This window comes from Anabas testudineus, chromosome 2 (genome assembly GCF_900324465.2).
Source record: "Anabas testudineus chromosome 2, fAnaTes1.2, whole genome shotgun sequence".
In the NCBI taxonomy this organism is placed as follows: domain Eukaryota; kingdom Metazoa; phylum Chordata; class Actinopteri; order Anabantiformes; family Anabantidae; genus Anabas; species Anabas testudineus.
Window position 1 is genome coordinate 10,941,855 of NC_046611.1, and position 23,116 is coordinate 10,964,970.

Genomic DNA, 23,116 nt, shown 5'->3' on the forward strand with positions numbered 1-23,116 from the left:
AGGCCCGCCCCCTTGCTCTCAATTATTTTGGAAACTTGCGCTTCTTCAGCCGCCATCTTGGCTCAAAACTACATGACTGTTCCGTTAGCATAGCTAGCTCCGGAGCCACTGGTTCCAGCCAGTTGCCGAGCTGAAGCAGCCAAGCAAAGACGCCCTCGCACCCACTTTCCCAGTACGGGATTTAATTGGCTAACATTGCCACCCAACCTCCAAGGCTGTCTCACTTCATTGGTTTATGATGATGTCAGCTGTGGAAGCGCCCGCCCTCTGCGCGCTTGTGATTGGACAATTGTCCAAGTCAAACCTACCCCTTAATCTGATTGGCTCAAAGAAGCACGTGGGTGACTCTGACAAAACGAGAAGCATCAAAACAATTCGAGGAACAGTGGCATAGCTTTCAAAATAAAAGTGTAAGATTTTAGCTTACACGGAACAACAACTTGGAAAATAAGACAAATGCAACAGTTGAACAGTTTTATTCTTATCAAATACAGACAGATCTTTTTCGTGTTAGACGAACAGGGAGATTTGGACTTCCCAAATTCTTCGTAGCAACTGTTTCGATATTAATTCTATTTTGAAAATATAAAAGGAAGTGCCCCTCCGACTCCGGTAACTTGTTTCTCAAAAAGACGGAGCATCATTCTTTCAAGATGTAGTTTTTAAATGCTATTGTTATTAAATGTTAATGTTAATTATGTTTAGCATTGCGAAGTTGCTTTGTATTTGGCCTTCGTCTCTCATACAACTATAGCGGCCCATGTGTCCTAAAAATACAGGTTTTAACGTTAGCTAGTTTCAAGTCGTTTATCCATCTGGAGGCACCAAGAACAAACTAAGTTAACTTAGCTTAGCTAACTTTTTTTCACGCTCATGTCTATAATTAGTGCAATAATGTCTTTGTCTCCGTTTACCACGGTCGTAACTGTGCTTTATACCGTTTTTCTACTTGGAGAAGCTAAAGTTGAATCTTAACCCTCCTCCCTCGACTTTTCTCAGGTAACTCTCAACTAACTTAGCATGTTTGTCTTCAGTGCTTGTTTCATTGCTAACAGCCATGTCTTTCTGTTCCGTCCTATTCAAGGTACAAACAGTGCATGTTTTATAAACTAATTTTCATGCTACCTGTAAATGACCTGTTCATTTGAGGTAAATATAGATAACCCCCTATATAACCCTCTGCAGGTAGCTGACATTACAACCTGTGCTCTGTAAATGAGTTACTGCATCTATAGAAATGTAATGTCTCACATATTCCAACATAAAATAAATAAAGATTCATGCATAGGTCCTGCTTCAGTGTCATCCAGAAAGTATTCATATACATACGTAGACGTCATTATATCTGCTCTTATTCCTATGTGCATATATATATATATAATTGGTATTATAACTGACTTTCCCCCCCACAGAGTGCACAGTGAAGTCTGCTCCCCATGATGTGGATGTGCATCGCTGTGCTCCTGCTGTGGACGAGGTCGGGAGGATGCACAGAGAAGGCCAACACATCAGACCTGATTGAATACACAGCTGCAGACTTCTATGAAAAATTACATTCTGGGAAGATGATGTTTATTTATTTTGAGTATAAAGGTAGGCTGCTTCTTAACAGTAATCCTTTTTTTTTAAGTATTAGTTTTTTTAGGTAATTCTTGTATTTAATACAAACAGATTTCTTGTTATTATCATGATTTCTTCAGATTTCTGTACTTCCATACATACATACTTGGTTAGTTTGTGTCTTCAAGTATGTATCGGTACTTTGGAACTTTGGAAGTTGACATGATTTATACAGGGGAATAGTGGAAATGTCACTGACCTATGTTCCTTGTGCTTTAAGATATGTTATTGTGATTTTTATTCACATTTATTTTCTCTCAAAGATATTTAATTGATGGAATAGGACTGAACTTTTAAGTCATTTGAGAGTTTGACTGAATTGTTTTATCAGATTAATGATGGTGATACGATGACACTTTATTGCAATGTAAAAGTGTCATCCTTGAACTCACAAAGTCTTCACTGGGATTTTCTAAGAAAGTCGAACTAGACAGTGATGAGTATGAATGTTTTGGAGTATGGTTTCGGCCTCTCAGTTTTGGATGGGCTAATCTACAGATTGTACCTGCGTAGATGTTTCATTAAGTTTCAAGCAAAGCTGTGAGATGTGAGTTGGCATTCAGTCCTAGGGGAGGACAGTAGCTGTGTCATTTGAACGAGGTTGATAATAAGAATGATGAGAGCCAGTAATCCTCTATAGTGTCTGTTTTATTTATAGCTTCATATCTAATTTCTAAAGGATAACCGTATAGGTCTCTGTCCCTCTTTGTCTCTAGTCTCCCCAACCATCTCTTTATTCTTGGTGGAGCTGGAGAAGTCTGCTGAAGCTTTGCAGGATTATGGGATACTGGTTGGAAAGGTAAAAGTCCCCTCAGCACTGTGTGCTCCATCTGTCAAAATTGAATATTGATTTTAAAGCTGCATTCACTTCATATTTGGGCACAGACGTGGCAGCTCACTACCTATTCGTCTGATGTGTTCAGGTTAACTGTAATAAAGAACTGGTTCACACGTACTGCGAAGATGAAAGACTACTGCACTCAGCGTTTCTGTTCAGGTAATTTGTGGAGCCCTCGTCTTTGTGGTTTGTCACAACATGCAACAATAATCACAGAGAAGTTGGACAAGAGCAATAATATCTATGTATGAATTTTAAAAGATTTAGAGGAGAAGATGAAAGTTTTAGAAATAAGAATGAATACTTTATAATCAGAAGTAGATTTTGATTTGTGATAATAGATATAGAAGGAATTATTCATATTATAGTCACTGGTCATCCAGTATGACCATGCTCTCTCTAAAAAGGATTTCGTGGCACTGTTGTTGGATTTTTTAAAAACCTCTCTTCTCTTCAGGGGCGGTAAGGAGTTTTTGGACTTGCATTTGGACACCGTATTTGATGTGAACTCTATAGTTTCTGAAGTCCTGTTGTAAGTAAGCATCCCTCAGTCGTAATTCAGCACAGCCATGTGAAGCTTTAAGTCTTGCTAGTGTCGAAAACACACTTTGCAAATGCTAGTTTTAATAAGCTCAGTAGTAGTAGTAGTACTAGCTTGTATGTAGGAGTAGTAGCTTGTATGTGCATATTCTATGTTACATCAGTTATATCCAGGCTACACTGAAGAAGCCATAATGACTTTTTTTTTTCAAATGTAATAAAAGTCCAAAAGTAAAAACACTCATTCAGAATCTTAATTCTTCGTTGAAATCCATTTAGCAGCAATTTATAGCTCCAAATCTTTTTGGCTATGTCTCTACAAGTCTCTCACACCTGGCTCAATCAGATTGAAGTGTCTGTGATTTGTCATCTACAAAATGCTAGGTGATGATGATACACACAGGTGTGTATCTTCTCTTAATTTTGTCCAATCAGTTGAGTTTGACAACAGCAATAAAGTTGGAGACTCATGTCAAGAAACATGAAAGAAAACAGGATTCACTTCACCGCAGTTTGGAGCCATAGCAAAGAGTCTGTATACGATTGTCAGGGAAAGAGTTCAGTTTTTGATTTGACAGAAATTTGAAAAATGTTTAGAAACTATGTACAGCACTTTAAATGATTTTAAGTAAAAAAATATAGAATGCTGTTCATTTTCTGAGTCCAGCCTGTGAACACTTGACAGCTGAAATAAGAGCCTTTGTCTCTTCCAGTGCCATTTTGCGTGAAGAGGTCAAGTACGTCCACACAGACACTGACCTCTTGGCCATGGAGAAGGCAACACGAGGGAATAAGGATATTGTGCTCGGTTATGTCCACAGTCTGGGGACACAAGGTAAAAGCAATCAGCAGAGGATGGATGTAAAGTAAAGAGGTAGCCAATGTTTTAAAATGTGTGGTTGTATGTGGTCATAGTTTAATACATGTCAGTAATAAAGATTATGTAGCCAATCTGTTGTATTGTACTGTAAAAAGCTGTGAGTCCTGATGGAGACACAGTTGCTGTCTGTTTGATTGCCAGACTGAAGGGTACACTCTCTGTTTTCTGCTAGAGCACAGATCGATGATGGAGACAGCATATGTGTATGGATCCAAATACCAGTTCATCCTCATAACAGGAGGACCAGTTCTGAAACAGCTAGGGTAGGTTCTTATCTCTTCTGTCTTCAAGACTTTGATGACAGTGAACATGTCCTCAAACCTGTAAAAGCTGTGAAGTAAGTTTTGTATTTTTAACGTGTTTCTCACTTAATTTCTCATTCTAGTGTGAATGAAGTGTCTCATTCGTCTGGAGTTTGGTTCCTCCACTGTAGAGTTTCCAGTGGGTTCATGACTGCGGTGACCTCGGAACGCTGCCCTTTGACCCCCATGAGGAAACCCCTGTCCACCCTCAGCCTCCACTCTTTCTTACAGCTCATGGAGGCTCCACTAGTGGTAAAAATAAACACAGTGGAATAGTGAATACTGCAACAAATATTCCTTTGTATTAGAAGTTTTTCTGTGAACCCCCCCACCCTAAATAGTTTATGCCCATTTAGTAATCCTACTCTGTTACAGTAATCTTTACAGTATGTTTGTGTAATGTTGTAGCATTACTCAGCCGAAAAATATTTCTGCACTTACAGACTGAAGTATATGATGACCCCTCCATGGTTCAGCCCCCCCAGTTTCCCTACCAGCAGACCCCCCAGGTCTTCCTGTTCTCTCGTCCTGCAACTGAGCATCTGGACCTGGACACGGCCACCACTCTGGCCTGGAGGCTTCGTGGTCTCGCTCTGCTGCTGCTTGTGCACAGGTGTGTCTGAGTTGTCAATGAGGTGTTTTTTCTGTGCAGTCTGTTTTTTGTTTAACAAATTATTAAATTACTAAAATTGTTACACGTACACTGCAGACATGTTATTTATATTTTTGTTTTGTCAGGCAGAGTCCTGCAGTGAAAACCCCTGATGGATATAATGTTGCTTACAGGCTGCCTGAGAAGGTTTGATGCTTCATAAAACTTTACAACAAACTCAATTACTTGTTGCTTTTATGCACGTGTGCTTAATCTTTGTGTGTGGATGTGTACTTTAAGAGTTTAGAGGTGAAATATTTGACCCTACACAACCTTGATGAGGTATTAGAGCTCTTTACAAATCAAGACAAAGAGGAGGAGGAGGATGACGAGGACGAAGAGTTGGAGGACGAAGAGTTAGAGGACGAGGATTCACATTTTGGTAAAGTGATGACAAAATGGAGAGAGTAGGCATGAAAGAGAGGAGGCCGTGTGTATTTATTTGTGTATTTGTGTGTCTCTAGGCAAGCTGGACGATGAAATTGCTGCGTCTGTCTATGAAAACAGAGGCGAAATGCTGGATTTGGACTCAATTATCCAACTAACCTCTGACAATTTCCACACTGCAGTAGCACAAAGTAGCCTGACAGTGGTGCTCTTCTACCTCAAATGTAAGACAGTCTCCTTACTGGGTGACTTACAGTCTATTGTCTCATTTAGAAATGTGCTGTTTTTTGTTTTTTCATTTATCACACTTTATGTGAAAGGTCTGTGTTGAAACAAAGTATTAATTAAAACTATTAAATTTGGGTTGAACTAATTGTAGTGTTTTCACCACCAGGGGACGCTGTTTCAATGGCTTTTCTCAGTTCCTTCATTGACGTTGCAGAGAGACTTGCAGGTAAACACACAGCACAGACACTGTCCTTCTAGCAGGGTTATGACAGGATTGCTGACTATATGTGTTCATATTTTGGTCAACTGGCAAAAGTAAAATAATTATTAGAAGTTTCTTTTTGCATCGTACCTGAAAGAAAATTTTAAATATTGATGTTTCTCAGGGTAGTGCTGTCCTTACAAGGCGTGTTTTTTTTTTAATGATGTCTAAGCTAATTCATGGAGATGTATTTCTAATATGATAACATCTTCAGAGATTGTAAGTCACCCTGAATCAAAAATATTCAGATATGACAGTTTTGAGATTCGGCTCAGAGAAAGAACACAAAGTTTTGTTTTCTCTGATTATTTTTAGCCACTTCTGACCATTATTGGATAGTATAAGGTTTATCAGTACCTTAATTACATCCATGGGTTGCGTCCGTTGTAGCTTTTGCTACAGCTCCAACGATGATGTCTATGACCAAACTAGGGCCAAACCACATGAAATGTTTGTAGAACACCAGCTGTTCTTTTTACCTCATGTAGTATCGCTGCCAATGCTCGCTCTGCCACCCTCCCTGTCTCATGCTGTGTTCATCAAAACAAGAAATTCATTGATTTAGGAAGGTTTTCTTTTTATTCTACCTCTGCAGTTCATTGTAAATTGTAAATTTATGAAAGTAGACAAACAGAAATGTATGAATTTTTAAGTGACCTGACGATGAAGTTGATGTTTTACTGATTAATGTTTTCAGATTCTGAGTTTGACGATGTCCAGATGGGTGTAGTCGACTGTGGAGAGTGGACTGACCTCTGTGCCGCTCAGTCAAGACCTACCCTCCCAATCCCATTTCAGCCATTCACAGCATTTCCCACTGTTCTACTGCTCTGCCCCAAGGAGTCAGCTCTGCACTACAGAGGCATGCTGGGTAGCGAGGCGCTGTTTCGCTTCATCATGCTGTAAGAGTTTTTCTAAGAATCAAAAGAGATGTGAGTGTTGGAATAAGGAATTAAATAATAGCCTAATTAAATTATAGCAATTATGTGCAACATTACAATAAACAAATAAGATTATTTCAAACATTCAGTAACTAGCTCCAAAGCAAATATGCAATTACACATCCAACTCAGTTCACTTATCCTGTTGAGAGCTCCCCAGTCAGTGAAAACAGGAGCAGGAAATAAAGCTGAAAATGTCATAGGGATTTCATCAGGGTCCTTTCCAATTGGCCCTGGACACTACAAACAGTAAAGTTGGAAAACTATGATATGGAGCTAAATATGGGAGTATACACATAGATATTTGAATATTTGTAAAACGATACAACTTCAATTACATATATGCCCATTCAAGTATTTAAAGAGTGCAGCAGTAAAATAAACAAACTACATGATCATCAACATAAAAGCAAACAATAACTAAAAAGCACAGTTTCCAGAAAATATTCATTCATTCTCCTTGAGAAAATCAAGGAAAACAGCATAAACTTTAATGCCCCTGCTGGGATGTTTGACCTTGTTAAAGCTGTACCAGGAACACTTTCTGAGAAAAGCATCTGATGGCAGTAAAAAAATAACTGTGTGATTGTGTTGGGTTAAATAAAAAAATAAAAAAAAGTAGCCACGTGAGATGAATCCGTGATGGTGTTTACACAGTACTACTAAGGACAATGTTGTCACTTCAATTCATTTCAGCCATTAGACATCGTCACAACCTCAAACAAGCCACTGTTTATTTTGTAAAGACCGGATAAAACCACTCTGAACACTGGCAGCATCATGTCACAGTGCTTTTATCTAAGCTTCACCTGCCAGAACAGCACATATAAATCCATCTCAGAACATTTTACCAAAGTATTTTGGAATCTTGGAGTCATTGTGTGGATTTATTTGTTTATTAAAACTTGGGAGATTTTTAAAGGGCAAAGCTTGTTGTCCTCCAACCATAGAGAGACCTTAATCCACGCTTTTATTTTACCTTGATTAAGGTGAATTAGACCAGAATTAATCAGACCAAGATGATCTCCTGGAACATATTCCTTATCTTTTATGCTCCGTTAGGCCCAAGAAACATAAGACTGACAAAAACTTTGTAGGAAAGAATGATCAATGTAGTCTCTTTTATGTTCATTATTTATTGTTGTTATTTAATATATATTTAAAAAAAAGTTTGTTTCTAGTTAAATACATCTGCAGTACACTCTCTTCTTTAACCAGGAGCCGCTCAGCATCTCCTGTGCTACTGTCCAGCGAGGAGGAAGTGACATCATTTCTTCAGGAAGTACCTCACCCTGATCTAGCAGGCTATAAGCCTCATCGAGTACTGGGACTGTTCAAAACACAAACAGACACAGGTAGGAGGCAGTCATTTTGTATGTTTTGTATGTAGCTGAATTACTGATTACATTCCCATCTGTGGCACTCGGCCCTGAGCTGATTGGTTTCCACTTACAAACAGGTCATAAATATAGTTTCATTTCTAAAACTGCCTCAGTAATGTTCAAAAGCAGGTCACTGTAGTTTGAAGTCTTCTCTGTAAGTGTTCTTTTTGATGAACAATAGGATAAACAGCCAAAGTCCAAAAGCGTAAAGCTTGAGATTTGTTTTTTAAGCTAAGAAAACTAATTGCTGCCAAAAAGGCTTCAACACTACTAACCTGAGGATATGAATATTTAGATTTTTGATTTTTTCATTTTGTCAGTGGGGTTTATTTTGCAGATTGATGTGGGTGATTTCTGCAGCAACAGTATAGTAATGTTGATGCTTCTTTACATCTCTAGGAGTGTCGATGTTTACAGAGGCAGCAAAATCACTGAGAGGACAGGTCCTGACTGGTCTGCTGACAGATGGGCTGGCAGAGAAATGGTAACAGCTCTTGTCAGTTCTGTTTCAAAGTTGTCCCAGACAATTGTCTTTAAGTGCTCTTCATAAGTTGAACTTGTGATTTATTTCAATGTCTCACTAGTGGCTTTGTCTGAAAATTATAAAAAAAAAAAATACTTAAAGTAACAACAACACCTAAACTTATTTTTGTGGAATACACTCATGAAGCCCAGAAAGCAAATAAAACACACACACATATATATATATATATATAAACTATATAACTTACTTTGTGTCTTAAATATGTATTTAAGTTCTAATCATAATATTTCTACTTTAAACACATTTATTCTATGTATTTAAATAGGGTGTGTAGCCTCATAGTGTGTTCTGACTGTGTTGCTCGTCCAGGGCCGCAGACAGCACTGTTGACCTTCCTGCGGTGTTAGTGTTTCCATCTTGGAAGAAATACACTCATCCCACCATGCTGTCTGTGTCATCCTCTGCTGAAGAGCTGCTCACGCACATCGACACCGCTCTGCTCCATCCAATGGTAAACCAAACTGTGTGTGCATTTCTGCATTAGAGTTGTTTAAGTGTAATGACTCAAGAAATACAGCTAATCACCACTCTTCCCACAGAGTTAAATTAAACAGTTCGGTGAGGTAGTAAAACCGGGAAAGCTAAGATGGAATCATTGATGATATGTCACAGATAACAAGCACTGTGTGTGAATTCACACAGTGTACATGTGAGTTTCTTAATACATCTAACATTTAAATGTGTCCATGTAAACAAATGCAACATGCTGAGGACAAACATCTTTAACTAAGAGTAGAGAATCTAGCATGTTTATTAGTTTTTGTCTAAGGAATTTGCCTCCTAGTTAGTTTCTGGTTATATGAAGGAAAAAACGTTCCAGTGTAATAACCTGGGTTAGAATTCCTAACATTGCATTAAGGAACAAAAGTCCAAACTATGACACAGTCTCCCTTTTGGTGGCAGTGTTGTCCTCATTTATTCAGTGTTAAAACTGTCAAAGTCTAATGAACCAGTTAAAATCTGTGGTGCTAATATTTTGCTGGCTTTACTGAAATAATTGCTGCCTCCTTCCTAATTTGTGCTGATATTTATCAGCAGGTCTGATCACAGCTGAATGTAGCAGCTGCAGTAAGCAGCAAAAATCACTGATGTTAAAATTCCAGATATTTAACAGAAACTAGACTTTCTGCTGATCTTTTAAAAAGCCATCAGCAAATATTGTCTAAACTTTCCGTTTTATTTTGAATGATCACCATCTAACCTGTTTGGTACCTCTTTTTTTTTTATACACAGACAGTCGTCATTTGAAGTCAATGGGATCATTTTAACATATTTTGCTGTGTCTTTTAAACTGCAGCCAGAACTGACGGTTGAAAACCTGCCGTCTTTCCTCTCTCTGGGTAAAGCCCTACTTCTCCTCTTTGTCGGGGAAGAGGAGGATGAGATCGGGCGCAGGCAGAACCAGGTGTTGGTGGAGGAGATGGAGCGAGTGGTAGAACTGGGAGGAGAAAGGATGGAGCGATATCTGGCCTGCTGGATCCACCTGTATGTTCATGGACTAGACACAACGCTTATCTTCATTATCTAATGTTCCCTTTAATTTGAATATTTTTCTTATTAACAATTAATATACTTTGTTGGTCTGTGTTCCAGTGGCCGTACTCCAGCTGGTATGTCTGTGCTTGGGTCATATCTGGGTTCTATGCCTCCACTTCCCGCTCTGGTACTCACACATTTGCCCTCTGGAGGTGAAATCTATCAGTATCCCCCCAACACCCCTATAGTGGCCCCCTCTGTACTACAGTGGCTACAGAAGATTGAGGATGGGACTGAGTCACCAGCAGGTAAGGAGGACGTGGTCCTGGATAAAAGTATAGTTAAGAAAAATAAAAGGCAGCAGAATATGATCTATGGTCTTCTCTTTCCTTTAAAATTAGTAATTTTGTTTTTTAGCGGCTACTGTCTAAAGGCATTTTGCATCTGGATGTGTTTAGGTGATAACAGCCATAATGAGTAAAACAATTACGCTCACACATTTACATCTGTTTTATACTTTCTCATTGTCAGTAATCTCTCTGCATTGCACAAAACTTTTTTTTTCTCTCACATCACTTATGAATGAGTAAGAATGCAACAACAGCTCCCTTCTACAGTCATGACTTTCCAATACACTGTGTGATTACCTTTCCATCTGGCAGTAGAAGGTCTGCAAAGTCTGTGTGTTCATTTACAAGTCTCCATAACCAGAAATAGTAATCGCAGATATTATCTTAATGCCAGATTAAACGCTGTCACAAATGTAATAGCATTTAATCTTTACTAAAGCGCTTTGTGTTTGCGTATGTTTGCTGATCTGCTTTCCCTTTCATTTTAAGTAGTAAAATAGTGAGATACAATTTCTGCATTCCTAAAATGTTTAATATTCCACGATCCCTTTTTAAATGTGTAATGTTTTGTAGTCTTCAAAAGCAGCGGAATACACTAAGGAAAACAACAAATGCTTTTGATTGATGTGATTTCATTAACTAAGAACAAACACAAAATGTCAAAGAGCAAGACAAGTTGTGTGTCCAGTGGGTCACTATAAATGAGGTAATGGAAAAATTTGGAGCATCTCTTCCGAAGTTATTAGTTATTATTTCATTTAGAAGAAGTGTAATCATCCAAGATGGATATAGAGGAAATGGGAATATTTAATTAATTTTACATTATTATGCAGATAAATCTGTTGATAACAGTGACAGAGTGGAGTTTGTGGTGAAAAGTATATTACTGTGATCAGCATTCTCTGTGTGTCTATTTTTTTTTTTTTTTTAATTCAGCAGTCGCACCAGGGCTTCTTGCTGAAATTTGGTTTGTTGGCATGTGGTCTCTCATCGCTTCCTTTTCTGTCTCCATCAAAAGTTACTACCTGTTTCTGTTGCTCTGATCACTGTTAGTTTCATCTATCCATACATTATTATACCCATTATCAGTTAGAGTACCTCAGAGGAACTGGAGTGTTGGGTTGAATTCATGTTCCTTCCTAAGTACTGCCAAACAACAACGTTAAATATTTTAACATTATTGCTCTACAAAAACAAATCACACCTTCCATTCTCCCCTCTCTGTAAATTATATGGTTTGTGTGATTACATGATTTATAGGTATCTACTACTTACAAAATAAGTTCTTCTGCTACTTTGCAAACCTTTGCTCATAAACCACATGTAAGAATTGCAATTATGTAAAACTTAATTTAAATATGGGTGTCTGATTATTATTGGAATAATGAATTCTCTGCACAATGCCGTTGTTCTACTTTCTGCTTTTGTTGTAATGTATATCTAAAGAGTTTTGATCAGCATATAAAGTATTCAGATGGTTCACGTAAGTAAAAGAATTGGCACCAAAACATGCGTCAAGTTTTAAAAGTAAAAGTATGCAGGCCTCTGCGCGAAGAGTGTTTGGACGCTAAAGCATCGTGTAATGAATGTAAAAAGACTCTGTTAAGGTAACCTCAGCCTTTAAATCCAACCTTGTGGATCGACCTTTGAACCGTTTGCAAAGGTGAGGACCAGGATAAGACGCAGGTCTCGCTGTGACTCGTTTCAGTCTATCTGACGGAAAGGACTGTCAGCTGTTATTGTCACTTAGCACATTCCATTCATTCTCCAGATATACCACATGGATCTACAACCCTTTCTGAGATGGAGAGAGGCTTAAAGATCATCCAGGGAGTATATTTCCATGAGTTAGTTTCAGCCAAAAACATTATTTTGGCTGAAATTGTATACCTTATTATGTAAACTGTAATGGATTTAAAATAATAAGAAAAAACACACTGGACTTCTGTCTGATAAATACTGCAGCCAAAAGGACTTACACATTTATGTTATTGATTTTAAGTAAATTTGTAATATTAAAAATATAAAAAGTGCAAAAATGCAAATTGTATCTTTGTGTTTGTTCGTCTCTGTAGGGATGTTGGGTGAGGATAGTTGGCCTCCTGCTGTTGAGTTCTATGACTTTCTGAAAATCATAGACATGCAGGAACCCAACTCTGCGCAGCAGAAAACTCCTCAAGACGAGGAGGAAGAAGAGGTGGACGAGGAAGATGTAAATGTGGAAGATGAAACGCTGGTAGAAGAAGCAACAGATTCCTCTCCAAACTCTCCTCCGTACACTAACCATAACCCTCACTCTGAACTGTAAGAGAAGAAGATGGGAGGAAAATGGTAATAAGCTGTTGCTTAAGCCTGTTTGTAAATTAATCTTGCCTTCAGATTTTTATGCAACCTGTGTGTGTTTTCTCATGGCTGGTTGTGGTGAATAAGTTCCCTGTGACTTTCCTCCAGTTTTGTGACGTATTTCTTTCAGTTTAGCTCAGCTGGTGAAACAACACTCAGCTAGTACTGAACCTGAGGAAGGCAGCTTAACAAGCTAGTTTCAGATTCTTGAAACAATGTTAACCAAAACTGTGAACACACTGTAATGAAACTTTATTTTTACAAACATTATAGTACAGCATTCTGAAGTTCTAGATGGTTCTTTGTGTACAAAGTGGAGCCATGTTTGGGTGCGTACCCGAGTATGAAAAAGTAATTTTGGTCTAATCCTTCCCATATACACACTAGAGTAAAGTAACCAGATGCATTCAATGCTTGGGAACGACTACAGCAACACTCTTATAAACTCATTCCAGCAGATACCACATCTGTCTGCATTTTATGAAATCACGGCTTTTGTGGAAATTGCATTGACTTTGGGTGAAGGGTATTCATGCCCTGGTATTGGAACTTATTCTGAAATGACTATGATGACAGTACCATCACAGCTTAGCTGTATAATTTTTCCAGCATCTGAGATGCAGAACAAAGGCAGTAGAGTTGGATTGGTCTGTTGTGATTAGTATTGGGAGTCTAGATGCGTTTCCAAAACAGAATGTCCGTCCTAAGCCACTTGCTGGAGGGTCTGAAGGGCACTTGGATACTGATTATCAGGTGGATTTTTCTTTGTCTTTGATCTAACTGAGCTGACAGACTGTGCTTTTGATCTGTCATAATTAGGTAAAGGTGTTATGATACTGTTTGAATTTGGGTCACTACAGCAGCAGAATTTCATTAATTACAAAGATACAAGTGCAGTATAAAGAGTCACTTGCAATCATGACATAGTTCATATTTAACATACTGAGCGTAATACAGAATACCTTTAAATATAGTCTAATACATATTTGGGTGTTAGTATTTTGGGTTAACGTTGTTGAGCCAAGAAGCCCAAAAATGTACTACAACCACAGTGTCTGGACAGACTTTTAGTAGGCGGAGGCATTATTGGGGAGAACTAATTTTGTAGCTTCACATCATCTGTTATCTTCACCAAGCGACTTGCATATTTGAAATTCCCCTGTCAAACCAAAACAGAACAAAATAATATACTGTAAATTCTGGGGCAGGTGCTGGTACATTTGTACCTGCTGAGGCTGCAGGTGGTGTAGCTGTGGTTTGCTTTGTAAGACAAGTATAATGTCTCAGTATAAATTTGCAAATTAACTTTTAAGGGAACTCATGCAGTGTTATTTGTGGATGGTTCCATTCATTGTCTGAACTAGACCAGGTCGTAAGAAGCAGATAGACTCTTGATGGTGTGCTGGACACTAATACTCGATACTGATACTAGATACATTTAAAGATTGTAGATCAACAAATAGGAGGTCTGTGTTTACAACCTTGCTCCCCTGGTCAGTCAAAATTCATTTAGGTGTCTTGACTTATTTCTTATCACTGACCTCCCCTGAACATTTTGATTTCAGAGCCAGTTTAGCCACTTCATGTACCTATCAATGACGACACAGGCATACCTTTATAAAAGTCTTCTTTAAGGCATCTCTGCACAATCAGTTCTGCCTCTTACATCTACCTCTTGCATTTCTCTCCTGACACATACTCATCAGTACGTTTTACCTTTTTGGCTTGAAAGTATGAATTTGTATATAAGTAATGCACAATGACCTAATCTGAAATACAAGGAAGTGCAGCAGCTGCATAATGCACCCACTCTTATTTTCAGTAAGGACTCTTTGAATCAGACTAAGATAAGAATCAGCAACACTAAGAGCATGCTCAGACATGCTAATGGTAACTGTTCAGACTCCTCACATGTCTTGAATGGAAAACTCTGCCCTCTATCAGTCTGTACTGTTGCTCAAAATTAGTGTGGTGTAAGATGAGACATCTGTCAAGAGAGTATGATTGTTCATGTGATTTTAGAAGTGTTGTAATACCTCTTGAGCAAAACTGCCAAAATACACACAACATATTTTAGTATTAGCTAACAACAAAGTATTAATAATTAAAGTGTTACTTCTTATTTTACTATAATTGTATGAATTTAACAGCCAACATTCACGGTTCCAAATTTTAAAAACATCAACAAACCTGTTTGCCTTACAAATTTCAGACAAGAAAGTGGTCCTTTCTGTGATGATGTTGAATTTATTGGCTTTTGAGTAACTGCTGATTGTGCAGAAGGTCAGTTAGCTAGTTATATGATGAGCTTTCAAAGTTGGCGATCCTGGTAGTCAGTTAGTAGGGTAGTCGCCTACAAACCCTATATCCCTGGACAAGCTAGTGACCCCCATACCATTGGTGCCCGAAGAGTTTCCCCAGTATAATATTAATTATTATTATTGTTGTTATTACTATTAACTAACTGGAACATTTTGCATGTATGCACGTTTGTATTGCAAGCATACTGTACATACTGTATAAGTCATGTCTTTGTAAAAAGCAATCTTGAGGTGAACTGCTTTGTACATTACTGCTCTGTAGCTGCATCAGACTGTCTGCTCTGTAACACTGTTTCAGATTTTTTTAAATGCTAAATATCTAAGAAGCATTTATAAGTTATGTTGTATTACCTCACAATGGTGTAAAAATATAAATCTGAATTTGTTATCTGAGTTTCAGAGTGAATTCATTGAACTGTCTAATCACGGTTCGGTGCTTATGGGTTAATGTGGGCCATAAATGTCATTTTAACCGATGTGGAAAAGAAATTTAGAGAACATGATAATTCTGAGGAAGACCAGTCTTTGTCTAGATTATTTCTTCTAGACATATAAGCCTGTTTAATACTTGAGTGAGAGTTTGATCAATGATTAAACTTCTGAATTTGTAGTTGGGTGTGAACTGTAACTTTTGAACAATGTCTTGTCTTATACTGATCCTATTTTGTTTTTTATTTATGGAACGATCTCAGCTCGACATGCTGCAAAGATACAAAAACAAACTTCTTTGTTAATAGAAGTGGATTTTATTTCGAGATTCATTCTGTGGACGTTTTGTAGAAAGCTGTCTTACAATATCTTAAATAGTTTGAAAATCCAAATCCTGTGGCTTTGATGGTTGAGTGAGTTGAGTTGTGTTGGGTTGGTTGTTAAAATGTCATTGGGTAAGATGCTGAACCTCCACTTTGTAAGCAGCTGTAAAGTGCTTTGTCTATTTAAAGCCCTTAGGTACATTTTTAGGTTTGCTTTTCTTTCTTGGTATCGTCTTTTATTGGATACCTAAGGGGTAACTCCCCTTGTTGAGAGTGGCTGCTCCATATTTCTCTTAAAGAGAAAAATGAAATAGTAATGGTACATGATTCCTGTCTTGGAGTGAATTTAACTTTCATTAAGTCTGAGTTGTGTTGATTGTGCACTGTTCAAGTCAATCTGTGTCAAAAGCTGTAGTGAGCACAGTGGAAAAACAACGGTATTAAAAGCCAAGACCAAGCTAATCTGTCTGTGTTTATATCTTGTTGACTATTGGATTTTACTGTGGAGAATCTGTTTGGGTTTTTTCCACTGTATCTAGGGATTAGGAACAAATCCTGAGGGAGCTGCCTGAGGTATGCCTATTTTTTTCCCCAGAATTGTGGGCTTAAAGGCCTATGTGATGTCCACTTATATGTCACATGTGTAATATGTGTCAGTGCCAGCATTGACTTGAGAAGTTGAAATAACTGTTGTCAATGACTTTCACAGCTTGTTGTCCTGCTTCTGGCTACTTCTTCTGGCACACTGACTCCAGCCAGAGGTGCCAAGAGAAGAAAAAGACATGAGATAGTGGAGTGTTTGGACCTGACTAGAGATGTATTTTAAGACGGGGCTTTACAGTTACCCACAGATCTATGGGAATGATTTGTGTAGCCTCAGAGAGTTTGATTAATGATGACACATGCATCATCCATATGCTAATTTCGCAATCTTTCCCAGAAAGCTTCAGGGAGAGACTCAAATTACTTCCAAAACCTTAAAGGTGGTTATACTAAAATAATTTACCTTATGAGGTTAACTCACCTTTATTTTTGAAATGGGAAGTGTGTGTGGCTTTAATGGTTGAGTGAGTTTGGTTTAATGTTGCGTTGGTTGTTAAAATGTCATTGGGTAAGATGCTGAACCTCCACTTTGTAAGCAGTTGTAAAGTGCTTTGTCTATTTAAAGCCCTTAAGTACATGTTAAAGTTTGCTTTTCTTTCTTGGTATCATCTTGTACTGGATACCTGAGGTCTAAGGGTCAAATTAGTCATTCCCCTAAAAAGATAAAAAATATTTTAATACTTCTTTTTAAGTATGGAAACAATATTTGCTTCTCTCCGGTCATGTGACTGTTTATTCCAGAGGCTCTTTGTGAAGATCTTATTCTCGTTGCAACTGTAAGCATTCCCCCTTGATAATGCCTAAACGCCACCTGGAATCACTATTTGAGCAAAATGAAAGAATTTGGCATTAGAGACCAAATTCAGGGCCACTGTAAAATTCACAATACAATGATTGCTTTTCTCTGTTTTCTTAAAACTGAAAACTATATAATTTTATTAACTTACATCTAATTTATTCTTGCACATAGAGTAAATACTCTTATATTTGTTAGTTGAAAGCATGATGCTGCTAAGCCTTAGCTAATCACCTTTGAAAAAGAGATTGATAACCTCAACTGTTTCTGCCCGGTTTCCTAAGACAAGACGGCGAAACCCTGTGTTAGCGCAGATATGTACTGTCAGGCAGTTGTCCAACCACAATTTTCCCCAAGGGGATCAATAAAGTATATCTTATCTTAATTCCTATCCTATCTTAAATTGAAAACAACAACAAGAGATGGTATGTGTCTAATTGACGTAGGTCTGTTTGCACACACAGACTTCAATACAACTGCATTTGCTGCATCAGTAAAGAAATGATCATACGTAAATAAAGCATGTAAGTAGATTGTAGATCGGCCAAGCACCGCTAGGCTGTGTGTGAATAATGATAGAAGATCTGTATCATCAGCTTCTGGGGGATATAACACACACATGCAGAAGGCTTGACGTCAAATAACACGTTCACTGCAGTGGTAATCCATGAGGAGAAATCAGTGTTTTTTTTATTTGTATTTTTTTACTGATACAATGCATCATTCATTTTGCATAATCAGCGCGCACTCTTTTAAATGAGTTTCAAAACTTACATAACTCCAGCCACACTGGATACTTTTAAGTGTGAGTGCAGCAGTTACACAAGAGTGAAAATCAAACACAAGGACAAGTCAGAGCACAAGCAGCCGCGTGGAGAAGGAATCTGGTTTGATTAGGAGGCCAGTGAGTGCAAACGCAGAGTTAGCAGCATGATAGCATACAGATGTGTAGTCACGAGATACCAACAATGAGATTATGGGAAGCAGAAATGTAGCAGAGTCATGCTGACAGTATATTTTTTAGTTTGGTATTTTATCTCTGGCTATATTGTGTGTGAAAATACCTGAATACCTGTTGAATGTTGCTTAGAAGCGTGTGGTTGTAAAATGTAATCGAGCCAAATAGGTGATTGATCCTACAGAGTCTGCATGTACAGCATCTCTTGCGTGACTGTGTCATCATCTCAGTTGGTGTACAGTATGTGCGTCATTGATGTATATGTGTGTGACACAGATAGATGAACCATCTATGAAGGAGCAGGGTCACAGAAATGTGGATCGTGACTGTGTTCCGTTTGTGTTTGTGAACTCGATCTCACTCCGTGTGGGAATACTCCAAGATTGTGGTAATCACAATCTTGAGAATAATTGCACTAAAACTCCTACGGGACATGCTTCAATGTGTGTTCTCACAGACGCGCACATGTAAACCCAGATCAAGCCTGGCTGTATTTCTGAAAGATGCAACCTCACAATCAGTAGGAGTAGTTTGGCAAGATTTGAGGAATAATTGATGATGTACAGCACTATTGAAAAATATTAATACTAACAGGATGTTTTGTTTGTTATCCCATCAATGCCTCTGTCACTGCATACATAAATGATATCCAGGCAGGTAGAGGTAACGATTTAGAGTCATTTTTGAGCTAACAAAAAAAAAAAACCTTTGGCATGACTGGCAGGAAAACACATTTATGTCAGTGTTTCTCAGTGACATACTCAAGATTGATTGATCTGTTTTGGTCAGAACTACTTGAGATACCTTAAAATGAAGCAGTGTTAACATCTCTTCTCCAAGCAGTTCCAACAAAGAGTGATTCCTCAGTTTAAACTTTGTAGATTATTTCATTTGAACATGTGTTAGTACTTAGCTTAGCTTCTTACCCCTGGGTAATTAAACTCTGTGCTCTGTAGTCTGGTTCTACAACACTCTAGTACTATAATGGTTCACCATGCAGCCAGTTCATTGTGAGCTTTACTTTTTCAGTGTATTGTTTTCTCTGGCAGCCTGCTCCTCTCAGTGCTGTTTCAGATTCGTTTTTAATAAATAGAAGGCTGTGAAAATACCTGGATGCCAGATTCAGTTCCCTCAGGGGCCATCATGCATTTCAGGACCGTACATGTGCTTTTGCCCCACAGCATATAAGCCTAGCTGTTGTCTAGGGCCCAACCTGGTCCAGTGATTGTCCTGCACCAGCAACTTGGCTCAAGTGTGACTGAGTTCTTTTTGTTGTCATGTGGGAAATTAGTGTTGTCATTGTGCTCGTTGGGATGAGGAATGCATGAGTGTTTCAGTATGAGAACATGGTAATTTCTTATTAGTATGTTTCACTTTTTAGCTCCGGAAGTCACTGCTGATATTTGGCCTGCTGCCATTGGTGAATGTGTTGCTATGGGAACTGCCTCTGTGCCATTTCCTGTTTCTTGGACATAAGGGAAAATGAGAGATTAAACCATTAATTACAGCATGTGGAGACTGAGATACCGAGATGAGTCATAATGAAATATGTGGTCACAGTCATTTTTATTATATATGTCATGTTTTTGGGAAGTTGAGTCAGTTATGACCATAAAACCTAATTATGCCTTCTAAAGAGAACAAATATCTATAATTTCATCCATAAGTAGGCAGTGATTTTTACACATCCTTACATTAAAGTCTTCATATTTACAGCTTTAAATGTCCTCTAAAACTACTAGGCTCGGTCGGCTGGATCGGTACTGAATATTATTAGGAATAAACAGACATTACATTTTTATGAAATAAAAATAAAATGCTTGTGATAGTGAACATACACTCAGCTCTTTCCTGATTACATGTTCATCTTTGTTGCTGCCAGCAGTGGTGAAACACATTTCAGAGATCTTATAAACCTTTACCAATTATTATTATTAACCAGTACCAATCATCTCATAGGTAGCTGAAATATGAATCCAAACAATTCAAAGTCAGTTATTAGACGGAGTAGAAATCTGCTGCACATATAGCATCTTTTCACCTATTGCCCATGATTAAACCCCTTCTCATGACTACATCCCTCACGTCTTTGCTTGTTTATCAAAGACCTTCTTCACTGTTGATATATTAACTTGAAATAATGGGAAAAGCACAGGTGTTAGTAATAATATAACAATTTCTCTCTTCTATAGAAATATCATAGTACGTCATAACAGTGCAACAGTACGGTGTGACCAGCACTAGCACCTCATCAAGTTTGATGACTTCTTATTCTCCCCAGCAGTAATGCGTATTTTATTATGATGTAAAAAACAAAGAAAAACATGACTATTGCAAATATTCAGACATTAGTCAGTCTCTGAGGGTAAATACATTTACACACAGTACATCTACTTTATACTGTCAACCAATAGGTGGAGCCAACAACATTAGTCATCCCAGTGTTGAAAAAACATGGTTTTTGCTTTTGATTCAGTGACAATTGACTTCAAATTATTATAAATAGAATATATATTTTTATTTCATAGCCTTTCAATAAAGCTAAAAAAACTGAATATTTTACATTTTCCTGTGAATAGATTCTTCTAAATCAACTCAAAATCATGTACACACTGAAAATATAACAACTATATAAAATATAACTGCTGCCCTCAGTTTATGAAACACTGGCATTTCTGAGATACAACTCCCTCTCAAGAAATTACTTATTAGGTTTACATAACAATTTGTCATTTTTGAATGTCTGAAACTCATCACTGAAGATAACTGACAGACAGGCTTTTCCTAATTTATGTGTAAACAATACAATCTTACATGTCAAGCCTTTTTAAAAATAGCAGAAGTGGCCCGAGAAGACTCATGCTGCTTCTCATAAACTGAGCCTTAAAGTCTAGGGATAATGCACAAGGTGAAAGATTGCACTGTGTCACACTGGGTAACAGACACACACAGACACATGCACACACATACAGTAATGGATGTTTTAGTGGTTATTGCAGTATCATAAAAACAAACAGAACACACACTTTAACATAGTGATTTAATGGTTTCAGAAATAGAGTAGATAATACGGTGTGTGTCTTAACAGTATTAATGTATTCAGTAAAAAGGTGACATAATTAGAAAATGAATGTATCATGCAAGTTTTATAGTATTTTTTTTATGTTTAGATATATTGCAAATAGGAGAAATACTGTGTGTGTGCGTGTGTGCGTGTGTGTGTGTGTGTGTGTGTGTGCGTGTGTGTGTGTGTGTGTGTGTGTGTGATGGATAGATGGATAGAACCAGTCATCTAGGAGAAAAAGATTTAAGAGGCTTTTATTAGGATTGTTACACAATTCTGGGAAGAGAAACACAATAGCCAACCAAAGAGGACTTGATGTCAGGAAATTTGGTGTTTTTGTATGAGCGTGTGGTGAGAAAAAGAGAATATGGCAGACAGTAATGCAGCTCATGAACAAATCCTCTCGTACTTTTCCAGGATTTTATGCATTTTTGTTCTCGTAATATTAGAAACAAACCACAGCTGGTCATACTTCACTGCTTGGTGAGCTGCAAGCTTAAGAACCAGTGCCAACAGCAAAAAATAAATATAAAAATAAATAAATATATATAACATTATATATCATATAAAAATATAAATAAAACATATTATATAAAATTAGCTAAAACTGTTTTTTAGATAATGTTTTAACCCTTTTATGGGTTTCGTGCAGCACACGGTTACTGTGAAAGCTGCACTTTCCAGACCCAGGGTTTTTAGGTGCCATTTTTCCAGCAGTGGAAAATTTGGTCTTGGCATATCCCATGTTTATGGTTCTCAGAGGTAATTCTTCAGTTTTGGAAGGCTGACTGAACAGACTGATGTAAATAGATGTAACCCTCCAAAAAGATTGATGATTTTGTAAAAGTCCTGAATGCTCTGACATTTCAGACTTTTACCATTAATGCTTAAACTGCCTTGACAGAGAGATGGAAATGTCCATTTATGGCAAAGGTAATATTACTTATATTATTTTTATTATTATCTGCAGATTAATCAGTGATGAAAACAATTGCCTTCTACTCTCTGTCTTTATTCTTGATGTTATGGTTTGCATGATGACAGATCTACCAAAGGTGAATGCTGTCACATGACATGCATGAAATCTCATCTGTGTTGGTCATTGTTGATCACAATAGAAATAAATTACCTGTAGACCCTTTCCCACAGTCATTGGCTGGTAATACACAATCCATTTAGGCCACATAGACTGGCTCACAAAAATTGTGTGTTTTGGATTTCACCTGGGAATGTCTGGCTATTTTCAGTTTTCTGCATTCCCCCTTAAACCACCATGTTCCAGCACAAACAATTTATTAGTCAAACAGGAAGTTTCATGCCGTGACGAAACACCGAGGGGTCACTGCGGGATACACAGTTTAAACAGATGCAACTTGTGTTTATGTGTGTAATTATGTTATAATGTGTATTACAGAAGCCACTAGTGTCAACAGCCCTTAATAAGGAAGCAAATTAAAGATGTGTATTTGAAAGTTGAGTGTGTTGGTGTCTGGATGATTCCGGGCACTTAGCAAAATGAGGAGAGTGATCATTATAAATTAAAATTCCTTTCACTTCTCCATCACACTAAAGGCAAATGTTGCCCCGCAGTAATCCTTCTGTTCTGCCATGACTTCATATTGCCGATGGAGTCACAGTGGTTTTAATCTAATTGACTAATTTATGAACTATAATATGATATTATTATGCCTATAGTGGTATATTCATAAATCTAATGAGGACCAATTACATGTTTTTATGAACTGGAAAAGTTCAGTATACCCTTAGACAGTCCTTTTCAGAGCATTTATCTGTTAATGTGCACATATTTTTTCACTCAGAAGTTGATAGAGACCAAAACCGAGCTAAAGGCGAAAGGGACAGTAAATATTGCACTT

The 23,116-nt window shown here is 37.7% G+C and overlaps 1 protein-coding gene across 4 annotated transcripts in view; it reads left to right on the top strand.

Annotated features, from left to right (window-relative positions):
* The first annotated feature begins 603 nt into the window (after positions 1-603).
* txndc16 (thioredoxin domain containing 16) overlaps positions 604-23,116 on the top strand; it is a 43,347-nt gene continuing 20,834 nt past the window's right edge. Inside the window, exons 1-20 of one of the 4 annotated variants that reach the window (XM_026362809.1) lie at positions 604-999; positions 1,413-1,593; positions 2,337-2,419; positions 2,544-2,617; positions 2,916-2,990; positions 3,712-3,833; positions 4,051-4,141; positions 4,264-4,432; positions 4,624-4,793; positions 4,919-4,979; positions 5,073-5,214; positions 5,297-5,443; positions 5,614-5,673; positions 6,407-6,611; positions 7,869-8,005; positions 8,432-8,516; positions 8,886-9,027; positions 9,874-10,061; positions 10,170-10,360; positions 12,478-12,733. In XM_026362809.1, the coding sequence (XP_026218594.1) occupies positions 1,437-1,593; positions 2,337-2,419; positions 2,544-2,617; positions 2,916-2,990; positions 3,712-3,833; positions 4,051-4,141; positions 4,264-4,432; positions 4,624-4,793; positions 4,919-4,979; positions 5,073-5,214; positions 5,297-5,443; positions 5,614-5,673; positions 6,407-6,611; positions 7,869-8,005; positions 8,432-8,516; positions 8,886-9,027; positions 9,874-10,061; positions 10,170-10,360; positions 12,478-12,710 (2,532 nt within the window). In that variant the 5' untranslated portion in view covers positions 604-999; positions 1,413-1,436 and the 3' untranslated portion in view covers positions 12,711-12,733. Of the gene's footprint in view, positions 1,000-1,412; positions 1,594-2,336; positions 2,420-2,543; positions 2,618-2,910; positions 2,995-3,711; positions 3,834-4,050; positions 4,142-4,263; positions 4,433-4,623; positions 4,794-4,918; positions 4,980-5,072; positions 5,215-5,296; positions 5,444-5,613; positions 5,674-6,406; positions 6,612-7,868; positions 8,006-8,431; positions 8,517-8,885; positions 9,028-9,873; positions 10,062-10,169; positions 10,361-12,173; positions 15,455-23,116 lie in introns of those variants that run through there. The other 3 variants (XM_026362808.1, XM_026362811.1, XM_026362812.1) reach the window with 3 other exon arrangements.